The sequence below is a fragment of the Coturnix japonica genome, chromosome 1, assembly GCF_054131305.1.
Source record: "Coturnix japonica strain WE chromosome 1, WE-NBRP24, whole genome shotgun sequence".
Taxonomy (NCBI): domain Eukaryota; kingdom Metazoa; phylum Chordata; class Aves; order Galliformes; family Phasianidae; genus Coturnix; species Coturnix japonica.
In genome coordinates, this window is record NC_140663.1 from 100,769,339 (window position 1) to 100,794,294 (window position 24,956).

General features: G+C 41.2%; 1 protein-coding gene across 1 annotated transcript in view; it reads left to right on the forward strand.

Moving 5' to 3' along the window:
• Positions 1–405: 405 nt before the first annotated feature.
• PDXK (pyridoxal kinase) overlaps positions 406–24,956 on the forward strand; it is a 43,167-nt gene continuing 18,616 nt past the window's right edge. Inside the window, exons 1-4 of the mRNA XM_015883765.3 lie at positions 406–563; positions 13,122–13,176; positions 20,738–20,842; positions 24,573–24,656. Coding sequence (XP_015739251.1) covers positions 471–563; positions 13,122–13,176; positions 20,738–20,842; positions 24,573–24,656 — 337 coding nt within the window. The 5' untranslated portion in view covers positions 406–470. The remainder of the gene's footprint in view (positions 564–13,121; positions 13,177–20,737; positions 20,843–24,572; positions 24,657–24,956) is intronic.

Sequence of the window (24,956 nt, forward strand, 5' to 3'; positions counted from 1 at the left end):
GTTGGACATTAGGAACCATTTCTCCTCAGGAGTGGTGAGACAGTGTCACAGGCTGCCCAGAGAGGTGGTGGAGTCGCTGCCCCTAGAGGTGTTCAAGAGCAGCGTGGATGTGGCACCAAGACACATGGGCAGTGGGCATGGTGGGGGTGGGCTGGCGGTTGGACTGGGTGATCACGGCCGAGGCGTGTCACAACGCCGCAGGAGGAGGAGGAGGCGGCCGGCTGACACTGGGCGGGCAGCCGGAGCTGACAGCCGCGCACAGCGGACCACCGCCGGCGCCGCCATCTCGGCCCTTAGGCGGCCGCACCTACCAGCTGACAGCCGCGCTCCCCGCCTCCTTCCCCCGCGGAAGGTGACAGGAGGGGCGGGCGAACGCGTGACGCCCGCGCCCCGCCTCCCGCTGCCGCTTCTGCTGCTCCCGGCGCCGCCGCCGCGTCGGCCCAGCGCGGGCTGGCGGCGGAGCTGTAAGCATGGAGCCGGAGCGAGAGTGCCGGGTGCTGTCCATCCAGAGCCACGTCGTGCGAGGCTACGTGGGCAACAAGGCGGCCACCTTTCCCCTGCAGGTGGGTGAGCGCTGCGCGGGGCGGGAGGCTGCGGGGCGGCCTCGTCCTGCCCAGGGCGGTGGGTAAGGTCAGGGGACGGTCGAGCTCCTCGCTGCGGGTGCCGCTGGTGGGCGGCTGCGGGAGCACATGTGGGGTCTCGCGTTGAGACCTGTGCTGGCCGGGGGGTGAGCCCCGCAGTGGCCGAGTTTGGCTGAGCTTCGCCCCTCCGTGGCCATTCACTAAATGGCTTGTGTGGGTTCAGGTGAATTTTGTCCTTTATGATGGTCATATGCCCGGCTTCTTGCTAAGGTCTGGTGGCAGTTAGTGTGCTCTGGGGTGAGCTTTGGTACGTGGCTTGTGAAATGCCTTCGTGATACAATCTGACTGCTTACCATAAAGAGACCCTTGCACTGATGGGGTTGCACGAAGCTTGCTGTTGAAAAATCTCATTGCTATAATACAGTCTTGTGACACGGGTTATCTGTGCTTAGTAAACGGTGCTGTAATCTCACTTGACTAGGCACCAGCGATGGTCTGTGCTGATATATGATGTGTTTGAGACCAGGCCTGCAACAAGCCATGCATCATAGAGTCACAGAATGGTTTTGGTTGGAAAGGAGCTCAAAGCCCACCTGCCCCAAACCCAGCCATGGGCAGGGCTGCCCCCCACCAGCTCAGGCTGCCCAGGGCCCCATCCAACCTGGCCTTGAACCTCCAGGGATGGGGCACCACAGCTTCTATGGGCAGCTGTGCCAGCGCCTCACTGCCCTCTGGGGAAGAATTTCCCTCTGACGTCTAACTTCTAGTTTAAAGTAATTCCTGTCTACCCATGTAAAAAGTTGATTTCCCTCTGGTTTGTAATCTCCCTTCAAGGACTGGAAGCTCACAATGAGGTCTCCAGTGAGCCCTTTCTTCTCCAAGGCTGAATAAGCCCACTTTTCTCCGCCTGTCTTTATAGAAGAGGTGCTCCAGACCTTGGATTATCTTCATAGCCTCATCTGAACTCATTCCTTCTTGTGCTGGGGGCCCCAGGCCTGGATGCAGTACTCCGGGTGGAGTCTCACAAGATCAGAGCAGAGTGGGACAATAGCCCCCCTTGTCTACCAGCCAGCCCTCTACAGCCCCTTAGCAGCAGCAGCCAGCTATGATAAACATGTCTTCTGAAAATTAATACATGCTCGGGTTGATGTACACGGGAAATCAACATATAGTAGGGAAATCTTTGTATGTGGAGACTCATGCTTGCAACCCTTATTCCAGAAATCATGAGGCTTTTCAACTGTTGTCTTCTTTTCAGTTTTGGCTTAGAGGATCTCCTTACTGCTCTGTTACTCAGACTTATTCTGGCGTATGAGCCTCTGTATGACTTAAGTCATATAAGTTGGTCCTTGAAAGTGTCTTTAGCTCCTGGACTATGGCACAATTAGTTACGATGGTAGTTAAAAAGTGACTTAGAGCTGGTTCTGCATGGGAGATTGTCAGAATTACGCTGTGTGTTGTTCCTTGGTGTGTAGCACTAAAGTTGCTGGGGTGGAGGAAAAAACAACTCTCCTCTCTTTTCCTTTGGTCTTCTGAGAAAAATTAGGTTTTCTTCTGAGCTTATCAGGAAGCTATCAGTTTGCCAGTAAAGTGTATGCAGATATATATATATATACATGTGCATGCATGTGGATGCATGCTGTCTGCTGGGCTGAAATCATGACAAGGACAATTCAGGAATTTGCATTTGGACAGCAGCATCCAAGAAGAAACCCAGCCTTGGATTTGCCTGCTGTTTGCAGTGTGTTGCAGAAACTTTCTGTCTGAAGGAGAGCTACAAAGATGGGGAAGGGTCTGGAGGACAAGATGTACCAGGAGTGGCTGAGGCCCCTTGGTTTACTCAGTCCAGAGCAGAGGAGCTGAGCTGAGGCCTCATGGTGGCTGCAGCTCCTCATAGGGACAGTGATGGAGCCCAAAGGAACGGCATGGAGCTGTGTCAGGGGAAGGGCAACTGGGGGTCAGGGAAAGGGGCTGCACCACAGGGCAATGGGCATGGAACAGGCTGTCCAGAGTTGTGGGAATGGCCCCTAGTGCCAGAGTTCAAGGAGTGTCTGGACAGTGCTCTCAGACATTGAGCTGTGTGGAGTCTGGAGTTGCGCTCCATGATCCCTGTAGTTCTCTTACAACTCAGAGTATTCTATAACTTCCCAGAGAGGTGAATTGTCCTCAGCTATGATTTGAATTATTGTATCAAAAGATTCGGGAGCTTTTGCTTGCATGATTTTATTTACCTTTGAAATTTGTGAAGGTGATTCTGTGTTGCTCTTAAAGTAGTCCTAAGTTACCTGAGTGGCTTTAGTATCAGGAAAAGCTTTAGGTTTTCCAGTATTTAGGAGGTGAAAAGTGGTAAAATGAGTGTTAGGGAGTTGCTATTGTTAGTGACGTAACTTGTTTTAATCCAAGAATATGTCTCCTACTTAATTTGTCATAATTTTTCTGATAGGAAATAAAAATATACATATTCACCACAAGACACAACATTCTGTGTTATTTTACTGTAGGTATTTTCTTCCCCAGACTGATCTCTTGTTTGATAATCTCAAATATAATTTGACTCCCCTTTCCTACTTGACCTTCCAGGTAGGAAGGAATGTGGGTAAATATGACAATAAGCAGAGGCTGTGGTGCTGGCAAGCAGAGAGTGAGAGGCCTCCTCAAACCACAGAGTAAATACACAAGTATGAATGTGTTTCTGTTCTGCAGATGTACCTCATCATGGTCACCAGGAACATCTCTGTCAGTAGGTAGATATGAGATTTATATGGGACACCCATCAGAAAATCAGCTCTTGTGAATGAGTATTTCAGGCTGTATGTTCGGTCTTTTGGGCTCCTGTAAGTTTCCAAAGAAGTTTGAAAGGACAAGGAAAACACAAGAGAAGATCTCAGCTGATTTGATGTGGGCAGTGGGCATTCACATTTGGTCCATTGGGCTCAATAATACTGTCTGCAAGCCAGAGCCTGTGGATTTTTGTTGATGTGTAAGTAGCAATCACAGCCAAATCTCATAGTTTGTTTTCTTACTGTGTGTTTGATAATGCAAATGGAACATGATGACGATCTTTTTTGTTTGTTTGCTTGCTTTTGATCTGCCCTAATGCTCACAGAATTTGACATAATGTTGTCTCTGTTATGATTTGGTTCTTGACTTCCTTTTCCATATCTGTTTACATTGGAGATGGAACTAAAAGCATGGAGAAATACCACGCTTTGTTTGGGTCTGGCATCTGAAATTGTTTTCCCTGCCCTGTATGACGCCACCATAACAGCTCCTCTAGTACAGAATGAGAGCCTTTGGAAATTTGGTCAGTGGTTTTGTTGTTTCTTTTTGTTCTATTTATGAAGAATGGAAATAGCTGCCTCTTAAGGTTTTAATAAAGACAGGTGATTCTCATGCTTCTTGGACCAGTCCTCAGTGATTCTCTTCCACAGATAGTAGGCCTGTGGTTTTAGTTCCTTCTTTATCATAAGAAGAAATGGTAAAACAACTCTGGCCAGCATAGCCAGTGATTTCTGTGGTGTTTAAGGATAGTCTCCAACTGTGTTGTTCGGACACAGATAGAATTTGCTTGCATGTGCTGAGATCAAAACCATTGTAAATGTGTTTCTAATGATTATCTGATGCCATGGCAAAGAAAAGTTTCAGGCTTTTTTATAATCTTTTGTTTTGAATGATGTAGTCAAATGTACCAAGTATTGTACAGGGAAAGAGTAGGAATAGGAGTATCTCTTATTTAAGATGCCTGCTCATTCTGCTTTTCAAAACCTACTTCTATAGCATCAATTATATGAGTCAGAAGAAGGATGAATCAATCAAAGGCCTTTACAGAATAACAATAGGAAATGTATTTACTGGCCAACCCTTGTTTTTGTTAGAGATCAGAGGCTGAGAAAATCAACTCTTAAAAGAACATTTTCTGTTTATAGTGTCCAAAGATTGTCCTGAATTGTGCATCTGAAGCAAGAACTGGGGCTTTACATTCATGTTATGGCCCTTCACTACAAGAAAGACATGGAGGCCCTGAAGTGTGCTGGGAGAAGGGCAGTGAAGCTCTGAAGGATCAGGAGCACAAGTCTGATGGGGTGCAGCTGCGGGAACTGGGATTATTGACTCCAGAGAAATGGGAGACCTTGTTGCTCTCTCTAATCACCCAGAAAGAGGTGGGCATGGTGTGACAGGCTGATCCTAGAGGTCTTTTTCAGTGTTAGTGATTCTGTGTTACTAATACAATAGAACGATACAGCCTAGAGAAACAAACGGCATACAAAGTTACTCATGATTCTCTAAAATCATCCAGGACTCTGAGCTCCAGTTCTCTTAATATCTGTACCAATTAAAAATAGAGCAGGAGAAACTATTTTGTGACAACAACCTCTTACACGATTCATTTAAAAAACAACTTTCTTCACCTTATGTCAACCTATGTAAATTTGAGCATATTAGCTGGTTTGGGCTTTCATTACTGGCAGTAGAAATCCTTCCACAGTTGATTGAACCTCACTCTGGCACTTCTTGCGTTGGCTTCAGTTAGCATTGGAGCACTTGCTGAAAAATGGTAGAACCTGCCCCGTGGCACAATGAAAGCTGGAGGTGAAACATATATATATGTTTCTAAAATAGTGTTTCCATGTATTTTACAGCAACCTTCCTTCCCAACCCCAGCTGGTTCTTCCATCTGTGCTATTTCTCTGTCCGTGTCAATTCTTCAAGGAAGGTTGTTTTGTGAGGCCATGTGGCTAACTGCTCTGGAAAGCCATCCAGGTTATAAATAATCTTTTTTTCCCCCTTCTTTGTCAAGTTACTTATCTCATGAGTCATTTTTCTGACCCAGTTCATGGCACAGCCCCACAGACAGTTCTTTTTGGCGTAACTGTGGCTCAGGGAGAGAACAAGCCCCAGGCTCCTGCACCTGGTATCGAGTCCAAAGGAAACATTCCTCAAAGCACCCTGTGATCTAAGACATCTGCTTGTTCTGGAGGAACTGGTGAGGATGTTTAACTGTTCTTACAGAAGCTTTGTACTTTCCCCATAGTGGTCTGGCTGTGATGTTTACAAATGTGATGCCTCTTTTGGAAGTTGACCTGTTCTGTTCTTACAGGCATTTGTTATCTTGCAGTTTAACATCTGAAGCGCTGGTAGGAGAGTAGGATCCATTCAGTCTACCTAAGAAGGCCAAGTGTAGCGTACGTGCTGGATAAAACAAATCTCTTCTTTGCAGTATAGCTCCACCTTGGAAGTACATAATGTACTTGTCAGGCATTGTTAATGGAGTGGCAGCTAAAGAACTAGATATCCAAAGTATAAGCAGTAGGATTAAAAATAAAACAAAAATCGGGGGGAAATAATATGTTGTTACTTTTTCTGCCCTTCTCTATGATCTGATTCACTAAAATAAAGCTGAAATTAAGTGCATGCCTCAGTACTGTTGCTGTCCTGTGTGTCTGCCTCTCCTAATTAGTTTTTATAAACTTATTTGTGTAGCACACTGTGCATGATTCCAGTTGGCAAGAGTTTGCAGTAACAAGTATGATGTTTTAATCAAACTGTGTCCGGGTGTAGCACCTGTGTAGAAGGAAGTAGCACGAAAAGGATGAAACTGAAATGTGCAGAGATCCTGCAGGTTTTAGTATTCTTCAGAAGCATGGATCCGTAGAATCACAGAATGATTAGGTTTGGAAAAGACCTTGAAGATCACCTTCTGCTAGACCAGGTTCCCTAAATCCCCATCCAACCTGGCCTTGAAGACCTCCAGGTGTGGGGCATCCAAAGCTTCACTGGGCAACCTCACCACCGTCACTGTGAATTTCTACCTAATACCTAATCTAAATCTACTCTAAGTTTAAAACTATTTCTTCTTGTGTTGTGACTTACGGATGAGCTGCACCTTCTGCATCTGAAGTCAGTATCAAGGTTAACTGTTACTTAGTAAGCAGAGAGAGGCTCAGGATGTGGTCAGGTATTGAAAATACCTCCTCGTTCTTCATTCATATGTTTGTTCTTTACTGGAAAGAATGAAGGGGGGAGACAGACTGATATTTCATTGTCTTTCATTACATTAGCCCTTATAAATCACTGTCTTGCTGATCCATCACTTGACCCCATTGGATGGGGAGTGTGACCTGCTGCACATAGAAAGGTTAATTGAACATCTACGCTACGAAACTTTTGACTCTGAGCTGGGCTGATCCCAAGCTAAATCGGTGTAATGCACGGAGTAATATTGATGGGCTATCCAAACACCATTTCTTGTATCTGTTACAGCCTTTCCTGTGTCTCTGATGCCTGCCTTCATGAAATAACTTTTTCTCAAAGTCATCTGCTGTACATTTTTTTAATAAATTGTCTGTTATTTAATGATCTTTTTCTAACTCTAGAATCTAAAGTGGCCTGTTTGGTACCTGACTGCATTAATGAATCATCAGCAATTACCTCCAGCACCTCTGTTTCTAAGCCATTTATGTGCTTTTGTATTTTTCTCATGGCAAAATACCTCTAGCATCTTAATGATTTTCTTTGCAGTGCCTTGTCAAATGCTATACTAAAATACAGCTCTGTTATACCTACAGAGTTCTTGTTATCTACATGGTAAGCTCAAAGAGAGAAAAGAAGATTGGGTTAGTCAACAGTAATTTTAGTTCAGTTTATCAGCCCACGCCAGCCATTGTGCCTGCTTCACTAGTTGCCTTTTCTTTTCCCCAGGTTCCTTTTCCCAAACTGAACTTGTGTTCTGATTTTCTCTATCTGGTACAATGTATGGTTTATGATCCTGTAGCAAATGTAAGGAGAGCAATTAAATGAAAGAGCTGGTGCGCAGCCAGCGAGAGATGCAAGCCACAACTGGAAAAACCTTCTTCTTTCTCCAGCTCTGAGTTAATGACTTTAAGTTAAACTCAATTTTAATATATCTGAAAAAAGAAATGGGTATGATATGGCCCTGTACTGACATTGCAGTACACAGATGGATGATGTATAGTGCAGTGTGGTTGAGTCTGAACATTTGCAGGCTGCTCTTTGGTGGCACGGAAGGGACCAGGGCCTTGTTCCAAGCTATATTCTTAGTGTGGGAGGACAAGGGTCTTGGCTTATCACATCTGAGTGTGATAAGACACATCAAGTGATGCTGTCTTAAGCAGACAGGTTTGTAAAGTGATGGTGCCATTTTCTATTCACTGTTGGCAGATAATATTGTCTCATATGAGTGGGATGAGTATTATGCTCATCCCCTAGTGCCTTAAGGAGGGAAATGTTCAGTGTTTGGAGCAGCATTTATTTTTCGCAACTTCTGTCACTGAAATCTGTAGTACTGCTGTGTTTAAGATAGCATGATGATAGATCGAGTCCTCCATATGTCTTCCACGTCTCTAGAAGGCAGCACAGTGGTTAGAATGGGTTTGGAAATATAAAATGATTTAGAGATTAGTTTGTGATGATCTTGTTTTGCTTTACAACTCGCCTGTCTGGATGAGAGGCCCAGCTAGCTGAGAAACCCTCCAATAGTACGAGCAGTTTGTTTGGACCAGGAGGAAGAGCGCATACATAAAAATGTCTGAACACACCGTACTCTTTTAGAACTGGTTTAAAACCACATCTCAGCTTCTGTCATGGTTCCTTGCTTTTCAGCCTCTCCGCAAGAATGTTTTATCTGCAGAGCCAATCACTCTAAGTTGAGGCAATGGATTTTTGTGAAGTATGGTGGGTCAGACTGCTTACTAATGTGCAATAAAGTTGCCTCTCCATCACTTCTAAGTGAAGGCAGTGTGATCTGACGGGGTTTCATGACTTGATAAATCATTCCTAGGCATCCCAGTCTTTTAGTCATCAGGTTGGAAAGCAGCTAAAATTAATGACTGTTTCTGATAATGGACCTGCATGTAGAATTAGATGAACTTAAATGTCCCTTCCAACCCAAACCATTTTATAGAATCACCAAGGTTGGAAATGACCTACAAGATCATCCAGTCCAACTGTTCACCAATAGCTCCCACTATGATTCTGTGATCTTGCCCACTACAGGAAGATAAATTAGTAGCATGATCCATTATTAGAATTTCCTCAATTCACCAACTACCCTTTCTAGATGGGTTTGATTCAGTTGTCTAGTCTGTGTTAAACTTCTTAACTGTTCTCAATATTTCTACTAGGGTCTAACTCCATTGCCGTTCATTGGCACAACTGATAGGGTATTTGCTTTGGTCGTTCATCATGTAAATGTTCATTGAAACAGTCACCCTGTTTTTACATGAGGTTCACTTATAAACTGAGTATCTTGTGAAGCAGAAGTGTTGAAGTACAAGGGAATTAAGTATTATATAATAATGCTGCATTTAATATGAGGAGAACTGGATGCATTCAAGTCAAATCCTCCTTTCAAAAATGGAGTCTGAGAGGTTCTCTTTGAGAATCTTGTTGACGTAATCTAGTTAGCAGAATCCATAGAATCACAGAACCATAGAATTCTCCTAATTAGCATAATCTTCTGCTTTCTTCTTAGCCAGTGCCACTTTCTTGTTTTACTGCATTCCCCTGGGAAGTAAACTCATCTTTTAGAGATGTGAGCAAACAGTCTGCATAGTGAGAATTTCACCTGTGGTGCATTTCAAGCTCTGATCTGAATGTGAAACTCTTAATTGTGTGTAAAAGAAATGAGATAATTTACATACCCATTTGTGTGAACGTGAGCTTCATTTGCAGCCCTGATGTAGATATTTTTCTCTAGATTTGTGGTCTATGGGATCACCTAGATTAATTGGTTTTGCTATGTTTTAGTACGATAAAGCTTATTTGTTCCAAAATCAAGAGCTTTGAGGCAACTGGAGACAGTGGATGGAGGTTTCTGTTTTGCTTCGTGAAATACGGGTGACAACCTGTGAACATTTGTCAAGAAGAATCATGTCTACATAATCTTATATAATCTTTTTTTTCCTTCCTTTTCACTACTTTTCTTTCTTATAAGCCTATTGCTTATTCTGGATTTTTCCTTTCAAACGAACTGCAGTACTGCTTTGTGGTTTTAGTTTCAAACCCTAGAATGAGATGCCTCTATTGGCCATGGAGGGCAATATGTACAGATGATATTGCAGAGTAGAAAGATATTTTTAATTGAATTTCAACCTAGCAGAACTAGGTCATTATTCTCTAAAATTGCCTAAATTAAGTACTAATTAAAGCATTCAAGTTTAATTGGTCAGTTGCTCATTCAACAACAAAGGACACAGTGTCTTTACTGACAAAGCCAGCATGGTTAGTAGTATAAACATACAGTGCCACTGGTTTTTAGCCTTATAGCCAAAGTGGTACAATGGGAAAGGCTTTTTGTGTGTTGGTCAGTGCTCGTCCTCTTGGGTCTTGTAGTCCTCCATTTCTCAGAGTAAATAAAATTATTAAATGAGAATTTAAATTAGTCTTTACTCTGTGGCAAAGCTAATTTTGGAAGCTAACAGTTTTCTGTCTCAAGCGGTAGTAACCGCGGTAGTAAGGTAGGGATGGAAAGAGGAAGTGATCGCTGCTGGAGGGCCTGCAAGAAACCAGATTGTCTGGAAAAAAAGGGATAAAGATACGTGTCTCTGGCAACTGCAGCCTGGACACTTGGGAAGTATCTGCTGTCATCTGTGTTAGGACCATGAAGGTAATCGGAGGGCTGGAGAACCTCTCCTACAAAGACAGGTTGAGTGAACTGGGCTTGTCCAGTCTGGGGAGTTGGGAACTCTGGGGAGGCCTCATTGCAGCCTTCCATTAGTTGAAAGGAGCTTATAAGAGGGAGGTCGACTTTTTACATGGACAGATAGTGATAAGACAAGGGGGAATAGCTTTAGTCTAAAAAAGGGAAGATTCCGATTACATGTCAGGGAAAATTTTCACTGAGAGGGTGGTGAGATGCTTACACAGGCTGCCCAGAGAAGCTGTGGTGCCCCATCTCTGGAGGCACTCAAGGCCAGGTTAGATGGGGCCTGAGCTGGTGGGGGGCAGCCATGCCCACAGCAGGGATTGGATATAGATGATCTTTGAAGTTCCTCCACTCTAAGCCATTCTGTGGTTCTGTGATTTCTAAAACCTGCGGCAGGACCATCACCTCAGTCCCTTATAACAGGGGAAAATGGGAAGCAACAGCATGTGTGGACTACTTACAAGCTAGTACAGAGAAGGAATAAATTAAATATTTTTGTGCATTTCTTAGTAAGTTCATTCATTGCCCTAATTGAATGGTGTCTGAAGTTGTTACTTCGGATGTAGCCTAAATGAACATGGAGGGATTTCCTTCAGTTTATGTATACTGAGGTGAGAAGAACATATGTGTGAATACACACACACACACACACACAGAGAGAGAGAGAGAGAGAGAGAGAGAGACAGAAGAGTGACAGTTTTAAGGCCCAAAAGTTGGGTTGGTTTGCAAATGTAGGATTGATGTGCAAAAAAATAAATCAGGAAGCAGTGGAAACATGATGTGTCACTGGGTATGAGCTGTAACCGTCAGTATCTCAGTAAAGACATTTGTAACTGGTGGAAGTGGCCAAGTGGCACACGAGGCTTCTGCTGTATTTGTCAAGCCAAGCATAGAGACAACTGCACTCTTCGCTGAACCATGATAAATCATTACCAGCTTGAGTTTGTTCTCTGCTGATTGAACACTGACTGAATGCTGACAGAACTACTGTGTGGATCTGCCTTTAAAGTTATTTGCCATCCAACCTGTGGATTAGTGAATTGTGGGCTGGAGGGGACCTTAAAGATCGTCTAGTTTCAGTTCCCCCATAAATCTTAGTAAGTCTGTTGTAAAGTGCAGATGTTAAGTAGTTGGAGATGTGTGATGTAAGTATTGCATGGGAATGGATTAATTTGCAGTTATTGCTAAGATGATGGAAGGCAATTAGAACTTATTAGGCCTGTTCTTTACAGGGAGAATTGAAAATGGGATGACGTTTGTAGAGGCAGTTCCCTCATTCATGTCTTTGAAGAGCATGTGCACATACCAGGGTTAAGGTCCTAACAGTATTGACATGTTCTCATACTGTTTATTTCTCTATACTTAAAAATAAATCCTCTAAGAGGAAACAAGGAACTGGAGCAGAGAAGAAGCAGAGAAGAGTTTATACTTAATCAGGCCTAAGCAACCAACCCACTGCTCTGCCTATCGTTTATGGAAGATTACTTAGTTGTTTAGTTAAGAATGAACAGAAACCTTGATTAAATGTTGGAATAGGGCACTTACTGTGTGAAGACCTGTGTATGCTCTGAGCTGTAGTGTGCCAGAAACGCAGTGCCTGCAGGCAAAATGAACTCTTCATGGCAGCACGTACCTCTATCTCTATATAATGGTGAAGGGTTTGAAAGAAAAGGTTGTTACTTAATGGCTTTACATGAGGAAGAAAATACAAGCACTGAGGAAATCTCCTCTCTGGTACAATCCACCCAGAGATTTTTAATGCATGTGAAGGAGTTGCCTTTGTGATGAAAAAGGGAGAAATGTGCTGCGGAGTGAAAAAAAAACGTGACTGGCAAAAAGCCTCCTCGATTCACTCCCCCTCCTCAGCAAATTGCCTGAAAATGGATCGTAAACAGCACTGCATCATTACTATTATCTCCTGGTATGACTCACCGAGCTGTATATAGCAGCTCTTCTTTTGAGGAGAATTCTTACTCAGAGCAAGTAGGCTGTGCAAGCAAATACGGAATGTCAGACTGTTATGTCACTGCTGCATTAGAATGTCTCTGGCTACAGATAACAGTGTCTAAAAATGGCTTCATAAGGAGTAGTCCCTATCTCCATTAAACAGGTACTGTCAGGTTTATAATCCTCATTAGTTTTCTCCTGATTTGGTACTCTTCTTTTTCATGATTTTTGTCTCTTTTTGAGCAACATTTGTTAATTGCACTAGCAATTACTTCAGAATTTGACTTGCTGGTAATGCAAGGTGGCAGATGGGATTGGTACGTGCCTTATTTTTAGCTTGTCTTTTTGAAAGCTTGTTCCCATTGATTGCCTAATTGTTCCCCAAATTAATTATCCAAGATTTCTTTCTATTCTCCTAGCACTAGCCTGTAAAGAGAATGTTTGTAAAATCCAAGTGTGTCTCATCATGTAGATCTGTTGATTCTTCAGTCCTCTTTTTAGAAAGATTGGCTTTCTGAAATATAAACAGCATCCTCCCTCTGTATTTTGCATTCCATTAGCACCTTGAAATTCAGACTGCTTTTCTTAGCAAGGAAGACTAGCCAAGGCTTTCCTCAGAGCTACTACAACTGCTGCTGATTGGGGAAACTTCTCTGTCCTTATCCCTAGATGAACTCTTGCCTGAGGATTCAGAGCTCTGTTTTGCTGATGTTGGTGCCAGTGTCAGTCTTTTTCCATAACCTCTTGTGTACCAGATTAATGCATTGTTTATTTATGTTTTATGTATGTTGACTCAGCTTTGACTTTGAGACAGCACTAAAAGATTTTTAAGTATGTACTAGGAAACAAGAATGCTGCCCTGTATTTCGTGGTATTGGTAACACTGACAAAGCTGTATGAGTAAAACAAATACTCCTGTTTTTTTGCAGGTTCTGGGATTTGAAGTTGACACAGTGAACTCTGTCCAGTTTTCAAACCACACAGGTAAAAAATTTATGTGCATCTTAAGACACTGCCCCTCAGGGATTGAGCTGTACTCAAATGTGTCTCTCAGCTCAGTGAGTAACTGTGGAAAGGAGTTCTGTTTTATTGTTTCACTCCTGTTTTCAGGATGCTGGACATAATTGTAATTTTTGAGTCTATCAAAAATCCATGGATTTGGGATTGGTGCATGACATGACATGGGGATATTCTGTCCTGCTACTTCAGAATGTGAGTTACTTTTATCAGGCAGTAATCTACTGAGACTGAAATAACTAGAGTATGGCCATCCACACAAGCAGTCCTGTGAATGAGGAAGTCTTCACTGCTGTTTTCTGTATGGTATGGCCCTATGACACTCATAATCACATTACCAACCCCAAATGTGTGAGCTAGACGTTTCTTCTGTGTGTATGCTCACTTAGAAGGCAAGCAGTTATCCTGAAATTGCATTCTGGAGGGAGAATAGAATCATAGAATCATAGAATTACTCAGGTTGGAAAACACCTTGAAGATCAAGTCCAACCGCAGCCTAACCAGTACCCTAACTCTAAAAACACTCCACTAAATCATATGCCTGAGCACCACATCCAAACGGCTCTTAAACACAACCAGGGATGGCGATTCAACCACCTCCCTGGGGAGCCTATTCCAGTACCTAACTACCCTTTCTGTAAAGAAGTTCTTCCTAATATCCAACCTAGACTTGCCCTGGTGCAACTTGAGGCCATTTCCCCTCGTCCTGTCACTTGTCTCTAGTGAGAAGAGACCTGCCCCACTCTCACTGTAAGCCCCATTCAGGTACTGGAAGAGGGCGATAAAGTCTTCCCTCAGCCTCCTTTTCCCCAGACTAAACAGCCCCAGCTCCCTCAGCCTCTCCTCGTAGGGCTGTTTCTCCAAGCTCTTCATGAGCCTCATTGCCCTTCTCTGGACGTGCTCAAGTACCTCCATGTCTTTCCTGTGCTGAGGCACCCAAAATAGAATAGGAGGGAATGAGAATGTTAATACATTTAGGTATATTTTTATTTGGGTTCAAAGCCTCAATATGAACAAAATATCGTATATTCAGATCATACTTTCAGTCTTCCTAACATTCTCATTGCTAGAGGATGCTATTTTTGGAAACATTTTTAGTAATACCTTTCACCCTTAAAAATGCTCCAAGTTGTTGTTTGTGACTCAGTAGAGTTACATCTCCTATAATGGTTGTGGCAAGTTGTTTGAGACATATACTCTGGGAAACATCAAGGGACTAATCTTGACTTCAGTGTTTCAGAAAAGAACAAAAATGGTTTCTGACAGGAGGAAAAAAAAAAGAGAGAGAGGGAGAAAAATACTTAAATAGTTTATTAGTGTTTCAGAGGTACATCTTTGTTAATCACCTGCTTAATTTGTTGAACAGAGAGCAAAACAGCATGTTCAGCTTCAGGCAGCTTTTAGAAGTCTATGAGATGTTCCTATCATTTGAAAGCTTTAGTGGCAGCAGAGAAAAAGCATAAAAGAAGTAATAATTAAACGAGGACTGTAGGATCTTGCTTGGCTCGGGCAAAAAGCTGTTATGCTGCTTGTAACCTTTGGTACAGTACAAAGGTGTGCTTATGTTTTAACAGAGGTTTTGATGTGACTTTAATGTATTTAGTTTGGAAATTAGTGATTTTTTGTTTCCTCGTTTTAGTTTTAATACCTGGGTAAAATGTTACAGTCTTCCAGAAATTAAGTGATTTATTGCATCTCAAATAATGATGAAATGCTCAGAATGGATCAGTGTTTGTCTCATCACTTCTGGGTTTCCAGTGTTAAGAATATATCAGTTTTACATGGTGTTAAAAGAGTTTTAAAGAGCTTTTATTAGACCATAAACTGAATGTATCTGAAGGCAGGCAAATTACATTACCTATAGAACGATCAGATTCTTGAAACAGATTGTTTCTGAGATCACAGTTCTTTAAAATATTTGGAACTCATCACAGAATCACAGGGGTTGGGAGGGGCCTCATGAGATTGAGTCCAACCCCCTGCTAAAGCAGGTACCCTGCTATAGGTCACACAGGTAGGCATACAGACAGATCCTACATAGAAGGAGACCCCACAGCCTCTCTGCACAGTCTGTTCCAGTATTCTCTCTTATTGTAGTCGGGAATCACATTATCCATTTTTGTTTTTCCTTTAGTCTTGATTTTCTGTGTTTAAAGACTCTCCAAAACTGGTGTGCAATCTCCTGACTTTGGCAAACAGCTGTTGGAAAGAAAATCAGAGTATGGTGGATCCTTCAGCACTACTGAAGGGTAAATAAAAGGTGGTTGCATCTTGGTGTGTTGGTCATTTGGCTGAAAAAGAAAGGAGTGGAGAAGAAAGGAAGGGTACACATTCCCTTTTAAGATGGGTCTAGTTTTCTGATACTAGCTCTTCTACTGGAACCTTTCTAACCTTCCTGAAATTGAAGGATAGATTCTAAACCTAGTTTTGCAAAGCCAAGAGGCATAGAACTTCCTCTCCAAGAGAGAATATGGAGCAGTGTACTCATCTGGAGACTTCTGCAGTTCATTTGTGCATGACAGCACACGAGTTAATGTACGTGAGGTCTGTGATACTGCTGGGATTAGTGAACATGAAGTGCAGTATTGGGCTGTGGCTTGTGTCTGGAGCAGTGCCACAGTACACAGGGATCATGTGCTGGGTGAACTGGGAAGGAAACTGTTGATTTTCCTATGAGAACAGTATCTGACTAGAAACCTTGCTGCAGTCAAGATTAAACTTCTGCTTCAAAGGCTAGCTGTGAACACAAAAAGAATGTGACAAGCTGGCCTGGGTACAGGTAGCAATGTGATGTGGCAGTTTAACACAGTGAATTTTCTTCCACACCTCCATCTTTAAACTTAATCTTGTCAGTAAAAGACAAAACCCAGGGAGAATTCATGACTAACAGACCTTCTTTAGTGAACCACTATTCTTTTAATAAATGATTAAGATACCACAGACCTATTTCTGCTGACTCTTGCTCAGAGAATTCAGCTTTCTTTAGACTCTGATAATTCTGAGATTTGGAAAACGTGTTTTAAGTCAGCCCCCCTGGAGAACAGTGTCACGTTGCTCTGTGAGGCAATGTTACGCTATGATTAGAGTGACTCACCCTTGAATGCCATCATGCTTCGTGTGGAAGTAAAAGAATCTGTCATGCAACCTACAATGATTTGGGGCTTTTAGTTCCTTATTACTTTATCGTGTGCAAAAGCATCTACTTGTCTAAGGTGCAAAATTAAAGATCTATGTCACAGGTTAACCGAGAATCTACCTGGGTCCGTGACAGGGGGGGCGAGTCCAGCCCCAAAGTGGGCCCCACAGGGGCCCTAGCCCAAAAGGAAAAGGGAAAAGTTAATTAGGGAAAGAAAACAGTGGCAACGATCTAAGGAGGCACACTTATTTACTAAATACTATATCGAAATACAGAATAACACAATATAATACAATATAATTGAAATTAGGCTAACAAATCAAGCAAAATAGGAGAGAGAATGAGTCCTAAAACCGAGAGGCCTACTGTAACTCTAGGCAAAACGGTTGGAAGGCTCCCACATGCTCTCCTGAACGCCAGGACTCGGAAGACATCAGTCCAGCCTGGGAGTGAGATTATATAGTGTCCTGGTCCCGTGACTTATCTCTGACCATAATGTTCTCTGGGAAATGTAGTCTTCTTCTGTGAGCTGCACATTCGGTAAAATTATTCATGCTTTATATGATGTTATGATATGGAATACTGATAGCAAAATTACAAAATTATAAAACCATGACAATCTAGTCTTGTCTTATTCTGCCTTTGAAGCTGTCCCAGAACAAATAGTCTGGCTTTGGTGTTGCATGTTTTTTTTCCTTTCTAAAACCAAGTGCTTTTGACTTCTACTTAGTGGGTGTGTGTGGGCAGCTGGGTTGACTGGTAGTTCTGATACATGAGTAATTATAATTATTTCTTGTCGATGCAATTCTTCACAGTCTGCCACCCATATAAAGTCATTCACAACTACAGAGTGTGGGACAAAAAGAAATAATCCCCACTTGTGCCTAACAGTGGCAATATTTTACTCCCACACTGAGCAGCTGTAAATAATCATCCAGTTCTTTCCAGTGGAGAATTTAGAACTGCATTTCTGATTGAAGCATTCCTTATAGCTGAAGATTAAGTAATGCTTTTAGGTCAGATTGTCTGCAGTGTTTGTGTATGAGTTTTTTTGCACAGCTGAGCCCAGACTGCTCAGAGATCCCCTCTAAGTCATCTTCTCCCCAGGCTGAACAGACCAAGGTCACTCAGCTTTCCCTCATACAGGAGGTGATCTAGGCCCTTTATCATCTTTATAGCCCTCCACTGGACTTCTAGATGTCTGTCTTTTTTGAACTTGGGAGCCCAGAACTGGACACTCGGAACATTATTCCAGGGAGCAAACAGAGGAAGCTCAAACCATGGAAGAGAATATTTCTCATTGAAAACAAAGTTAACTTACATGCCTTGCTATGCTTAAATGGTGACTTTTTTGTTTTTTATTCTTTTTCTTTTCATTCTTGGAAGTAATTGAGAAGCTTATAAATGCATTCCAAGGGAAAGAAAAATGTGCCAGCAGAAGAAAGTTAGAAAGAAAAATACATAAATTCTTTTTGGGTGTTTTGGTGAATGAGGAATTTCCCAGGAGACTAGTGAACAGGTTCATCATTTTAGAGAGATGAGAGGCAAGAAGCATCATATCTCACATGGTTTTTATTCCCTTGACTACTTAGAATATATACATATAACATTTAACTGCAATAAAAGGCTATAATACAGATAAGGTGTAGGGCTTGCAGATGTTTTATAGTTTATGTTCAACTATGTGTTTAAAATTTTTTTATTAATCCAGGAGACAAATGCAGTCAGCATGAGCTGAATGCAGCTTTGGGAAGCAGGGTCGTGACTAGCAGCATTCCTCTGCACTCATAGGCAATGAGTGGAATTATTGTATGGTTTTGTAACTGAAAGAAGAAAAATCTTTCTTCTTTTTTGGAAGGCACAGGCCAAATTCTGAAACTAACATCCAAGATGTGGGATACATTTATTAATGTTTTGCACTGTGCCTAGCCACCATTGGAATTTCCAAATGGGACTGAGTCTTTTTTTTTTCCCAAGTACAGGCTTGGAACTCATCAAGTTTTCTTGGCTGTGATTTTTGTACAGTGTGTGCAGATAGCCAGATTCTGTGCGACTGAGCTTTTGTATTGCTAAGTGCCACTCTGATATGATTGCAGAGGGAGAGGCTTTAGTAAGTGGCAGTAAAAAGAGGAGTTAATTATTTTTCTCTTCCTGTTTCCCAGCATCCATATTTAATGGTATAGGTATGGGAGTAACATTTCTAGGATGCTGATTTTCCTTTAGGTCTTGCTGCAAGGCACGCAGTACAACTCTGCATCTACTGCTCCATTGATTGCTTGGCAAGTATTCATGTCCAGCCAAGAAATACAGTAATTCCTCTTTACTGTCCTTAATTCTGGTGGTTTTCCATAAAGCCTTTACATGTTCAGGCTTGCTGCTGTCATTCCTTGCTATTTGCAGCTGCATGCTGTATTTTTGACCTGCTGATATCTACCTGGATTCTTACCAGAGCTTACCCATGCTCTTCCAGTTTCGCTACAGTTCCCTTCATCTTCCTGGGACCCCAAGGTCCTTTTTAAACAACAGTAACTGCCTTTTTCTTCTGTCTCTACAGAAGGAGCTTTTTGGCTGTAGAGTATGAAAAAGGCAGGGTCATGGGATTATGCACTTAATTTCACGTTATGTGAAGATAGCCTGGGGAAAGGGCTCAAGGAGGTTTCTGTGTCACCATCAGCATTGATTTTATTTCTTCTCACTCAAACATAGTTCAGCTCCCAGTGAAATCCTAGTTCTGTGCAGATCCAGAGAAGGCATTGCCTATTTTCTTCTAAGGAGCTGTGGCTTCCCTGAGTTCGTTCCTGGAGGAGGGCATTCTCTTTACACGCCTGGTGAATTACTGTGTTTGGAGGAATGAGCTGAGCTTCTCTGGTGAAGTCTGGACACAGTGGAATACAAATGTCTGCATTGCATTCCTGTCCAAACTGGCTTTGGAGTACCAATACGAATATAGTCTGGGGGAAAAAGGAGAGGGTAGGTTATTTCTCTCTAAAACTGTGATGTGGTAGAACAAGCAGTTGTATAAACGCTGAGTAAGCCTAGTGCTTGAGACAGCTGTAGCCAAGGTTCCTCTTGTACTTGGAGCTAGAGCACCGCCCAGGTGTGAGATGTTGCCACTTTCAATATCTGTTTGCTGGTGTGGAACAACTGTCCTAACATGTGGGAACCTCCTTCCTAGTTCATTTCTTTGCAAAGACTTTTAAAAACCATTTGCTAAGGAGAAAATCCTAGTGCTGGTGCAATCAGTCCCTTTGCCAGCTGGCACAGTGTCATGGTTTAGGGACCAGGCTTTCTTGAGATGAGGAGAACAAAATGATCCATCTGCTCACCCTGCTGTGGGTGTTTTTGCATTTATAAGAGGGAAAACTGAAAAATGTGTTTATCCTAGTCTCTGGGCACACCTTTTGGCAATTACTTTAATAACACAGTTTAGAGTGATAGTCAAAGCCAAGAGTTTTCATCACAGAATTTTCCAAATCCAAGAGCAGGAATTAAGACAAAATACCTTTGTCTCTTCACAGGGGTGGTGTGAAATAAGATACCAGTGTAACATTTCAGTTTTCGTAATCTCACTTAATAAAAACACAAGCTTTTTAACAAACCCTGAGCTTAATGAATATTGGATGCGTTCTCTTTTTCACTTCATGCCCAAAAATGCTTGTTTATAATTCCTAGGGATCATTCAAGGATATGGATGTTATTTGTCTGGTTTTTGGTGTCTTCCTAATACTCTTTTGCCTCCTCCAGCAACTTCAACATTAGAATTGTCCTGTTTTTGGAATGGACATGTTTAAAGAATGTTCCATGACATAATTCTGCTGTGGTCACTGTATTCAGTGTATGTAGGTGCCAATGAAAGCTACACAAGTGTGAAAGTGCTGCATACCTGCAAAGAGGTATTCAGATTGACCTACAAGCCTGTTTTCTTCTGGGAGGAATCTGGGCTCTGCATAATGCAGAGTTCATGGCTTAATTAAAGGTCATCCTGCTGCCTTTAGGTGTTTTTTTTATACTAACATGTAATAACAAAAATAAAATCCACTGATAGCCTCCCCATAACAAGGTCTAAAACCTGTCTATCCCTCTCACAACAGGAAAGGAATAGTTGTACAGGCTCCATGGGAAAACATAGGTGAGCTTGTGTGTACTCTACTCATTTTATTGATGAACAGGCAATCTAAATTTTCACAGTAGTGTTACTAGCTCCTCTGGGAAACAGTGGTGTTTGAGAACGGAACAATGCTGCTGACAGCAGTATTCATTCAGTAGCAGTGCATTAGAGAAAGATAGGCCTTCTGCTGCTGATATCTGGTACTGTCCCTTCAAGTGTTTGAACTCTGTGATCCTGATTAAGAAATCTTGCTTTTGTAAAATTATCTGGCTTTTCTTTTGCAGGTTATGCCCACTGGAAGGGTCAGGTGTTAAATTCTGATGAACTTCATGAACTGTATGAAGGACTTAAACTGAACAAAGTCAACCAGTATGATTATGTACTCACAGGTAAAAATAACTAGTTTTTTCTGGAGTTCATGTGAAATGTAATTGAACACAGAGATAATATCAGGTGTAGCAATTGAACGAACAGATCAGTGTAATGGGAAAAGATTTTTCACCAGAAGTGTAATGACAGAAAGATTGACATGATAGAAAGGTACTATAAGGAAAGAAGTTTGCTTACCCATAACAGAAGATTCCAGGTTCATAAGCAAAAGCTCTACCAAGGAGCAATCTCCAAAAAGAAATACTTCCCTGGTGGCAGTTAGCCCTTAAAAAGGGTCTAGGAGAGATGCAGCCAGACTCCACCCCTTCGGGTCACATAGCTGACTTGCCTTCACCTGTGCTCCCAGGGCTGACCTGGTCCTTTCCCTTGGTGCTCAATCAGTGGTTCAGGCTGTGACTCAACAGTTCCTGTACTTAAGACATATAGCTACTTATTCCTAACCAAGAAATCACACATTTCTCCTCAGACTCCTCCTGCAATTTCAGTTGTATATTGTAGTCATAGCTGCTTATGCTATTTAGTTTGAAGCAGTCTTTTCCAGTCTGAAGGCTGTTGTTGAAAATGGGTTAATTGATCCTCTTGTATAGTTTACAAATTTGTACTGTCCAGTTGTGTACAGACTTAGTCCCTCACAAAATATTAACTACAAAAAAGAAAAAAAAAAAGAGGAGTGTCAGAATATTATTTTAAGTTGATTCTGAAGACACTTTCTACTAAATTCTCATTAGTAGCTCTCTTCTGTACAATAACATAACCTTTATATGTGGTTATCTGTCCATGTTTTATCAACCTGATTTTCAAAAAGTTGTGCTTTCGGTACAGATTTTGTATTCTAGTCTGTCATATTTCTTGATATTTTGTTCTTGTAGGTCCTTTCATTTTCTCCAAGTAGATGCAGCTCTGCGGCATGTAATTTTATGCACCACTATGTGGAAAGTGTTCATAAATATTGCAAAGAGAACTTTGTGTGTAATGCTTTATAAAAAAAGACATTATAAGAGTGTTTTTAATTACAAACTGCTTCTCATCCAATTCCTGTTTCTTTAGAGTACTGACGGGGTTTCACCTCAGTGGGAGGTATGCATCTGGTTTAGATTACAGTATCATTTTTTATTGAAGTGAGAAGCCACTTTTTAAAGGTAAATAGAATTAAATTGCCTGATTTAATTAACTTCACAGCTTCCTCATGTAGGAAGGTGCTTTCTTTGTACACAAAGAAAACTGCAGACTTTAACTGAATGGATTTAACCCCTGAGCTTCCATTCTGGATTGAAGTATATGGTATATCTGAAAAGCTACTTTTCCTTCCATTTCAGTAAATCTTTCCAAATTAAAGGAGACTAAATAGAAAATAGATTGAGTTATAATTAATAAATCAATTTCAGCATAAATGGGTTCATTAAGATTGAAAAATAAAAGAACATCCTTTCTATCATGGAATCATAGACTTGCTCAGATTAGAAAAGACCTTTGAGGTTATCAAGTCCAACCACAACCTAACCAAACTACCCTAACTCATAAAAACACTCTGCTAAACCATGTCCCTGAGCACCACACCCAAACGGATTTTACACACATTCAGGGATGGTGGTTCAACCACCTCCCTGGGGAGCCTATTCCAGAGCTTAGCAACCCTGTCTGTAAAGAAGTATTTCCTGATATCCAGCCTAAATTTACACTGGCACAACTTGAGTCAATTTCCCCTCATCCTATCACCAGTGAGAAGAGACCAATGCCGCTCTTGCTGTAAGCGCCTTTCAGACATTGGAAGAGAGCAATGAGGTCTCTGCTCAGCCTCCTTTTCCCCAGAATAAACAGCTCCAGTTCCTTCAGTCTCTCCTCGTAGGGCATGTTCTCCAAGCCCATCACAAGCCTTGTTGCCCTTCTTTGTGGACTTGCTCCAATGCTTTTATCCTTGAAAGAAGATACACAGAGGACATTTCCCAGAAGAGCCAATTGTATTGCAGGAGTTTTCAGGAAATGTTAGTAGGCAACAAACAGTGTTTGAGTATTCTCTTTGCTGAGGTGTTCCTTTTTTATTTTACTTTCCACTCCAGAAAGCTGCCCCAGCTCCTTTTTTTTTATGTCTTCTAGTGGCAAAAATGGATGCAATAGATCAGAAATCTTTGCTTAACAATAGAAGACATTTTGAAGAAAACCTATTAAAATGCCTTTAAAAATATGACTTGTGGGTATAGGTGCATCGATAGATGGTCTGTCGTTTATAGAAACTTGTTTAAAAGTCTTGTTTGGTGTATTTCAGTACAGACAATGAGAAGTTGGTGAAAATGACACTCCCTATGATCTTAATCTGTTTTAGTGTTGAGTTGATTTGTAGCTGAACATAAAAATCTGGCTTTCTTCATCCAGGGTCAAAAGATTTTTCTCTTCAGAGACAGTAATTCACTGTATTGCACAGTCATAACTTGCTACATCTGACCTGGAAATGATTTATCAAACACTTAAGTTAATTTGTCAGCAGATAGTATTAGACTGTAACTGCATGTCTGATTACTGTAGATATCATAGATGAAATGGAAATGATTCTCTTCAGTCTCGTTCTATAAAATGACACTTCATTAGCTTTTGTGATTGTCACTTACTTGTGGATCTTCATCTATTTGTTTCATTTGCAGGAAAGCATTCAAGGTGCCAGATAAACACAGATTCTCTGTAGTGCTTTTGAAATGCCTCTATGACCAGTGTTAGCTTTGTTTCTTATTATGCTGGTCTACCATGAGAGCCCACTTCAAAATAAAATCTTTCCTTGTCTTTATTTTTTTTTCTGATTATTGTTAATATGGACAAAGCGTTTTCCCCCAAAATCATGGAGGTTTCTTCTGTTTCTCCTCAGTATGTAAAAATTTGAACAATTTTACAACTTAAAAAAAAAATCTCTAAAAATACATTTTAGTGGAATCAGCATTTCCAAGCTGAATATTTTGAAGACACTACCTTGCTAGAATAATGTTATTACATGAACTAAAGTAAGTGAAAATGAAATTACCAATTAATGTATGTTATAAATAAAAGGAATATTTAAAATAAGCACAATCAGCAAATATATAAGTGAAGAAAACAGGTATTATAAATCAATAACTATACGAATGCAGTAGTGCTACCATTGTGATTAGGGCCTTGAGATGTAATAAAATCATTTTACAACTTATTTCAATGCTAAGCCTAAAATTAGGAATTTTACTGGTATATTGGCTGTTGCTCTGAAGTGGTCAAGATTCTTCATTCTCCATTGCATTGATATGATAGAGGAAAAACACCCCATACTGTTTCTAACCAGGATATGAGAAAAGCATATGGAACTTAACCTAAACACTTACCTAAACTTTGTTTAGGTGCCATGTACCAAATAGTGCTGGCTCAGACTGGTGTTTTAAAGAGAAGGACGAGAGGACATTTTTTTTCCTTTAGTCCAAACCTTTTTGTACATACATGTCCAAGCATTTTGAAGTTGTATGAGCACTAAATGTATAACGCATGTAGCAAATGAATTTCAGAAGTTGTATTTCTACATGAGTAGAGATTATGTTGACTTGTCTTCCACATGTTATTTCTAAATAAAATATTTTAAAATGCCTTTTTTTTTTTTTTTTTTTGTGAGTTGACCCAAAGAATCAGAAGTGTTTACAAAAAGAAATAATAAAATAAAATAAAAGACCTTCCTGAAAATCTACTTAAAAGGTATCTTTGTTTGTTTGTTTCTTCCCCAAGGATATACAAGAGACACATCATTTCTTGCAATGGTGGTGGATATCGTCCAAGAGTTGAAGCAACAGAATTCTAACCTAGTATACGGTAAGGATGTGAGTTATAATTCTTTCTGCTTCTTTGATGGGAAACCTGCCCATCATTTCCATATTTTAGGATGAAAATGTCATTCTGATGCTACTCAATATTTTGGTCACCTTGTGCTGTGATCTGGCTGGGAGCAGCTCAGACTCCAATGAAATTTCATTTCAGCATTGCTGAAAGTTGATTTAATCTTTGTGATATTATACCTTTCAGTGTGTTTCATGTGTTATGAAACCTCCAAAGAAAAGTATGTGTTAAGGAGTAATTGTATGAAAGGGATTTTTGTGAAATCCCAGCTGGCTG